The sequence below is a fragment of the Vitis riparia genome, chromosome 7, assembly GCF_004353265.1.
Source record: "Vitis riparia cultivar Riparia Gloire de Montpellier isolate 1030 chromosome 7, EGFV_Vit.rip_1.0, whole genome shotgun sequence".
In the NCBI taxonomy this organism is placed as follows: Eukaryota; Viridiplantae; Streptophyta; class Magnoliopsida; order Vitales; family Vitaceae; genus Vitis; species Vitis riparia.
Window position 1 is genome coordinate 12209958 of NC_048437.1, and position 8039 is coordinate 12217996.

General features: G+C 34.1%; 1 protein-coding gene across 1 annotated transcript; it reads right to left on the minus strand.

The window, feature by feature from the left end:
* Positions 1-2007: 2007 nt before the first annotated feature.
* On the minus strand, positions 2008-6441 carry LOC117919066. The gene is made up of 8 exons (XM_034836109.1): positions 5836-6441; positions 5520-5669; positions 5116-5247; positions 4915-4983; positions 4689-4808; positions 4422-4598; positions 2830-3149; positions 2008-2743 (listed from the first exon to the last, which is right to left on the minus strand). Exons 1-8 carry the CDS (start codon positions 6413-6415, stop codon positions 2132-2134), a joined length of 2160 nt encoding a protein of 719 aa, XP_034692000.1. The 5' UTR covers positions 6416-6441; the 3' UTR covers positions 2008-2131.
* Between the last annotated feature and the right edge of the window lie 1598 nt (positions 6442-8039).

Sequence of the window (8039 nt, forward strand, 5' to 3'; positions counted from 1 at the left end):
CTATTCTTAACATGGTTCAAAGTATGTTGAAAAGTAGAAAAATGTCTAAAGAATTTTAGGCCAAAGTAGTTTGTGCGGTTTAGTTATCAAATCATTCTCCTAATCGAAGTGTATGGAATAAAACCTTGCAACTAACTTGGAATGGTAGAAAGTCTGGTATGTTATGTTTGGGAGTATTTGGAAGCATTGCATATGTTCATGCGCCAAATAAAATGCAATCAAAGTTAGATGACAAGAGTGGTAGATATATTTTCATTGGTTTTGACTCAAGCTCCAAAGACTACAAGTTATACAATCTAAACAATGAAAAAAATATTATTAGTAGAAATGTCAAGTTTAATAAAGAAGAAGCATGAGATTAGAGTGCTTAAGAAGGAAACTATGATACTCCGCCCCTATATGAAGAAGAAGAACAAACGAAAGGAAACTTACAAGAAATTGCCACTCCACATTCATCACCACCTCCATTAACTCATGAAGTTCCAACAATATCATCCTCATTAAAAAGCTCAAGTGAAAGGACACCATATTTTAGAAGACTACAAGAGATTTATGAGGTAACAGAAAATCAAAATAATCTAATCCGTTTTTATCTTTCTATAAATTATGAACCAATAAGTTTTCAAAAAGTAATTCAAGACCGAAGATGGAAAGATGTTATGGAACAATAAGTTTTGAAAAAATAATTCAAGATCAGTGGTTAAGGGTTACAATCAACACCAAGACATTCGCTATGTGAAAAAAAAAATGATTGATTCCATTATAAAAAAAAAAACCAGATTTTCATGATTGAAGTAATCACATCAATACAAGATATTTTAATACAGTTGAACAACTAGTTAAACCAATTAATGAGACTAGTGGAAAGGTTGTGGATGTCCCATCATTACCTAGCAGCAGCATCGGGAAGCATTAGATGTGGAAATGTGTGATTGGAGGGTATAAACAACTGTTGGGCATTCGCAACAACTTTCTAATGCCTCTTTACTTGGCTGATGTCAATAGGAAGAAAGGTGCATTTCTTTGGCTTCCTATGACTACTGCCAAGCCAAACTTGGTATGACCCTTCACGGTGCCTAATTACTACTCAAAAAGTGCTATTTGATAGCTTGTAATTAACTCTTTTAAACACTTTTGAGTAGTAGTTATCACCTTTTAACCCAATTAACATATTAAGGACCCTTGCAATCAATTCTAATCAAATTGTGTTAAGTTTTGGTGTTTTGATAGCTTTTTTATCACCAAAGCAATCAGAGATTGAGGAGAGTTCTTTGGAATCCATGGCAAAGCAATGGAAAGCTCAGAAACATGAAGAACCGAAGCTTTGAAGTCCTTTGCCATAAGCAAATCCAAAATGCAAGGAGTAAAAGATGTCCGGACAGGATGGCGGCGGAACATGGTTGATCCATGAGAATCCTGTGGTTTTCTTTTGCAATCCAATTAATATGCATCAATTTCTAGGCATCCACCTATGTTTCCTAATTTATATTTTGAAATAAATCCATTATTTTAACACTAAATACATTGAATTAATTGGTGAAAATTGATGAAATAATCCTCATATTTGTAAATTTAATCCTTTCCATGTTTTTGTTTGAAAAGTAACCAATTTTTTACATAAATATCCTTGACTATTGTAATTATTTACATGTATATTATAAAAGAAATGATTATTTTTATAAGAAAAAAATGTCATTTTAGTCAAAATGAAGTCAAAAAATGATGAAGGGTTAGATTTCTAAAATTGAGTTCGAAATAAATATTTAAACTATATATTTTAAATAATTTATTTTGCATAACCCTAAAAGATAAATCTAAAATACTAAATACTTGCTTTTGAGCAATATAAGTTGATCAACAAAATGATCTCCAAAACCTTATGTTGGCCCATAAACAATTTGGCTAGCTAACTTAAGCCCAAACCAAAAATTAAAACCTTTCTATATTCAGATAACCTTCATTTCCTTAAATTAGATTATTAAATTTGGTAAAAAAAAACAGTCAAGAGGAAGATTATAAGCATATATTTCTAAGACACAAAGTGGTTGAAAGATTACATCAACTAATATTTGATCTAGCCATCACAAATTTGGCATAATGTCCTCAGAAGAACAAAGGGAAATAGAAAATCCTACAATGGATCTTGCCGGTACACACGCTGAGGCACCTTCTTAAATGTGGCCCTCAGAAGAACAAAATACGATGGGAACTGTTGGAGGACAAAGTATGTGACTATCAAGAAGGTGAGTGCGTATACCGGGATAGCAGCATATTTCAAATGATCATCAAGCATTAAGAAGTGCCCAGAGCAGAAACATAATAACATGGCCGCCATGGATACAAAGAGAGAGGTTAAACCTAGTATAAGATTCCGAGGCAAGTTGTTACTGAAGCCTTTATAGTCGTACTTGGAAGTGATAATGGCGAAAAATAGGAGCAAAGAGATGAAAGACGAGCAAAGAGCAACCAGGGATGCCATTGCAAAAAATTTAAAAGCCAAATCGTGTTGGAAAATAGGCTCGCCAGTATCTTGGTCGACCCCGCCTGGTACGGTGGCTGATGAGGCAAAGGCGACAGTTGATATCAGAGCTGCAAGGAAAGAGCAAGAATTGCATGTGCTGTTGAGCCATTCTTTGCTTTTGTCAAGGAGTTGTCCATGTGTTTCTGTAAAGATTTGCAGTGCTCTCTTTTCATCCTCATTTGTACCGATATAGAAATTGGTTGGCAAGGTGTTCTTCACATGCTGCAGTATCAAATCACTATATTGGATAGAACTGAAAACAAAAATTTTAAAAGTAAGACCTAGGATTGAGAATTAGTGGCGCATACCTCGTACCATTTGACTTCCCTCTGCAGTTGCAACATGCTGATGGGCATATATGCGAGATTTTCTAGCTTTGCAGCTGTATGCAATGCAGTATTCCCATTCTTATCCCTCTCACGAAATGCAAGGTCTTTATCAACAACATCACTCTTCCTCTTAAGTAAGAAGTCATATATATGCTCTTGTCTAGACTCCACTGCTGCCAGCACTATGTTCTTCCATGTGTTGTCCCTGTCATGAATGGTCATAGGAAATACTTGCAGGATTTTTTCTACTATTTCAATGACACCGTTCTCTACTGCAGCTAGTATTGGTGTCTGAAAAGCTGCAAAGAGAACAAAATTCATTCTTCAACTACAAGCAAATTTCCCAATGGATGAGCTAATAATCTAATGGAAATATTGAAAATATAATGACCTGTACCCAATCGTGTAGATATTGTCTGCTTTAAGCCCAAAAGGGCTTTCATGGCCTTAAAATGCATCTATAAGGTTAAAAGGAGCTCATACTTATATAGTGTCAGTAACTTTCTCTTCTATTTGATGTGGGATATCACAAGTACCCCTATGCAGACACAATGTCCTCATTGTGTCATACAGGATTTCAAAGCCAAGTAGATAAACACCCCTCACGGGGTCAAACAAACCCCACATTAGGGTTGGGGATCGATTCTGATACCATTTGTAATAACCCTCATTCAACCATGTAGATATTGTCTGCTGTTGGTCTGAAGGGGTCATCACGACTTTAAAACGCATCTACAAGGTTAAGAGGAGTCCATACTTAAAATGCTTTGAGTGTGGTATGGGGGTGCATACATTCGTCTCATATACTATGGGATGGAGAGAAGAGATATATTTTACATCCTCGAGGGGTTATAATTGGAGATACCATTGTTTCTGGTATAAAAGTTCCTATAAAAATGGGAAATGCCCTACCTTTGAGTGTGGTTTGAACTATTGATTTATGTAATTGGAAGTAACCAATTAGGTTTACGACGAAACCTAGAAATCGATAACTAATCCAATTTTAGTACCTCTATAGGATAGACCTCAATAGAAAACTGAACAGTAACAACAAGAAGTGATTGAGTTCAGTAGTTCCTCATATAAAATTATTGACTCTAGAGAATAGTAATATGGAGAAGACAAAATTGCTCAAATACTGACAAAATTGTATTAGAGTCAATCTCCGACCTCGGTGTGGGGATTTGTTTAGCACTTGTCGGTTTGACCCGCAATCTAGTTAAACACAACGAGGACATTATGTCTGCATGAGGAGAGAGGGGGCAGGGTGTATGTGATATCTCACATCGGATAAGGGAGAAAGTTACTGGGTTATATATGCATGAGCTACTCTTAACCCTGTAAATGCCTTTTAAAGTTGTGAGGGCACCTTTGAGCCTAAAACAGATAATATCTACAGGGTTGAGAGCGGATCATTATAGAAAAATTGGAGAATTTAAGTTGTGATTAATCCATACTAAGCTCAATTACTTTGCTCCATATTTGCCTCTCATATTAGTTGCTGAAAGAGCAAGGGGTTATCTTTTCTCCACATCTGTGTTTATTTGTAAGAGAGTTGACAAAGTAGTTACCTTCGCCTCTTCTGAAGACGTCATACTCTGAATAGCAAAGTGCCTCACTTGTCTCATCGTTTTGAGGATTCATTTCATATTCAGACCTCACAGCATGTTCAAGTAGTTTGTTCATGATTTGAACAGACCATACATGCGTCTCTTTTATCTCTTTTAGCGTCTTTATCTCACTTGATCCTTACATAGACCACAAACAATCAAAAACATATTTAATTACAATCTATATTGTTTAATTTGGGAATTAACACGGGGGAAATTGATCCATACCCAGCATTATTGAGCTGTCATCAACCAGTCTGGATAGAATAAGCCCGAAGAAGTTCAAGCATCTATCATATCTTGAGGGGAAAACTTGACGGCCTTGAGCTCCAGTGCTTGAATGGTGGCCTATACAAAGGTATAAATCAATGTTTAATTCCTTGAACTACTTCCCTTAAGACTTGATCAGCTTAGATCAAGTAGATTCTACACTGGTCATGATGTTCATTAATACCTTGCTCTTCTTCAGGATTTTCTGCATCTAACCGCTTGTTTGATTTTCGTACACTTTTTTGGCCAGTCACTGAAATAATTTAAACGTATAGCAATGATTATATATATATTATGAGAAATCAATTAGTGAATGATGGCATTCATGTTTATGCAATTGCAGCTAACCAGAGTTTTCTTCTAAATGATCAATCTCAACACCCACCTAGTAATTTAATCATCTTCCATAGCACTTGAAAGAAGTTGATACATGTTTGATATTTGTTTGGATAGCAAAGGCTCTCCACCTCCTTTTTCTCTTTGAAAGTCTCCAGGATGAGCTCTTCAACGTATATGCCTTGCAAGTTAACATTGGGAATTTTTAGAAGTATGTGAACTTTGTTGGAAATAAGACGCACACTAAGAAGTATAATATAATAAATATATATATTATGTTGTAAATGTGATATGTTATGAAGGAAAAAAAGAAGTTAATGAGACTAAAACGAACATATGAAATCTTGATTGACAGAAATGTGGACCGATGCATGGTATTATTGCTCTAGAACATGACATTTAACTACAACAATAAGTTTGGTCATCTAGGTTATGATTAGGAGAGAGTCTTACAGCTGTAAATGATACTCTGGAAAAAGCTGAGAGAAATGCCACTTCTAAATGCAGTAGGCGTCAGAGCCAGCATGTGAAGAGGGGAGTTTCCATAGCCGTTAACAGAATCCATGAGACCTTCCAGCCTGTGAATGATTTGAAATGCCAAATCTACGGAGCACAAGAATAAATAAATTGATTAAATGCAGAGATAAACTGAGGGTTGTGATGAGGTTATAATTTATATCATCGCCGAGTAGTCTATATTTGTATTGATATTATTTATATATTATAAGAGAAGTAGTAAGACATCAAATTAATGAAGTTCATCTCTTACCCCAGTATCCATTTGCGATGGCAATGTGAAGAACAGTTATACCACGATAGCCATGGCAGTAGGCATGGGCTTGGGCGGAGTCGTCACACATTTCATAGAGCCAAAGGAAAGTGTCTTTCTTAGCATGGTAAACCGCCATGTACATAGGCGTTCCAGAAATGCTGTTGCGAGTACCCAATAATTGTTTATGCTTATCACTAATGATACATTTACACATGCGAATGCTTCCCAAAGAAGCTGCCAAATGCAGAGGATTATTCTCCAAATCTCCACCTTTTATGGATAGAACATCCAAAGCGTTTTCACTCCTCTCATTAATCAGTTTGACCAGTTGTTCAACTATATCTTCTTGTCCACTTGCAACTGCCATATGCAATGCTGTGTTCCCTGATTTACCAAGCTTGATCTTGTGAGCTCTTGGATCCTGCTTGTATATCTTTACCACATCTTCCCAATTGCTGGTGATGCTTTTGATCAACTCTCTCCTCATCCTCTCCACATCTTTTGCATCTTCCTCATCTCTAGAAGCCATGCTCTTCTTGATCTCATTCGCCTGTTCCTCCATCTTCTCCATTTCCATCTCCTGTTCATGTACACCCACATCACTTGTGGGAGCCATTCTTCCTCACTCTTTACAACAATAAACTCAGCTAGCTACCCCTTTATATCTATAAATCCAAACCTGCGAGACCCCCCTTTATATATCTATAAAATTCTGGTTGACTTCTCCCATTTAATGGCAATATTATTTTGGCCGCAGCAAGCGGATCATGGCAATAGTATTTTGGCCGCAGCAGGCGGATCACGGCTATGCCCCATGCCAAACCCGCCCCAATTGCTGCTTGTGACATCACGCCCAATTGCTGCTTGTGACATCAGCTGATGCTTGCCTCATTAAATAAAGCCTTTGTTTCCTTTGTGAATCCCCCGTGGGATTGCTTCTTAAAAGAAAGACAAAAACACAAAAAATAAAATAAATGAATAAATAAAAATAACACAAATAACATAAAGAAATGTGACCAACACCTATTGAAAAAAGCAACCCCCAAAATTTAAGACAAGAAACCATTAGTGGTGACTATTGAATAAGTTTCTTCGATTTAAGTTGGATTAAAAGCACGAAATACATTTACACCATCACCATCTTCAAATAAAGCATTTTCTATAATAGCACCATGAACAACCCATAGTAGTGCATCACTCGACACACAGGCAACTCCTTCATATATTATAAATTGAAAATTAATTAAAATAAATTTTATAAATAAGTTAATTTTAATTATGTTGTTATCTATTTTATATAGTAAATAATTTTTTTTAATTAAAAAATTAATGTATTTTCATTTTAATATTAATGGTTTTTTTTGTATTGAATATAGTATTGTTTAATATTATAAATTTATCACATATATTAATTTCTTTCTTAAAAAAAATCAATGTCTTACTTAAAACAACTACAATATATATATATATATATAAAAGATGTTGCATTTTTTATTAAGTAAATCACATTAATATTTAAAACAAAATAACCCAATTACCAATCTTTTTTTCTAAATAGTTTTTAAAAATTAGTTTTTGATAATGGTTCTTGAAAATAGTTTAATAAAATTTTATTAATTTATGAAACAAGATATGGGTGTGCCACTATTAATTTCCTATTTTAAAGTTTCTTTAAAAAATTTAAAAATAAAAATATTGGTATATTCTTATTTTCAAGTTTTTTGCTATCAAGTTTAAATATTTATATATAAAAGATTTGGTTTTCAAAAAATTTGAGGAAAAATATGAAGAAAAGAAAATAAAGAAAAAAAAAATTTAAGTTAACAAATTATTTGTATATACTTCTTCAAACTCATTTATCTTATTTTCTTAAATTATATAAAGATTAACTAATTTTAAAATATATAAATTTTATAATAATTTTAATTATATTTAATTTTCTTTCATATTTTTCACAGTGACACCAAGTATGAGCAAATCATTATCCTTAATATATATATTATCTATAGTACTTTTCAGAAACCAAACATAGCCTAAAGCTTAAAGTATGAGATGTGAACAAGCATCTAAGTCAATAACATGAATGCATTTTATAGTCTAAGTCATTAACATGGTTGAATTTGTTTAAGCAAGGGTTGTTGAGTGAGACTAGATACATTTTTCCTTTTTTCTTTTTTTTTTTTCACTATTTTTTGAAGGGG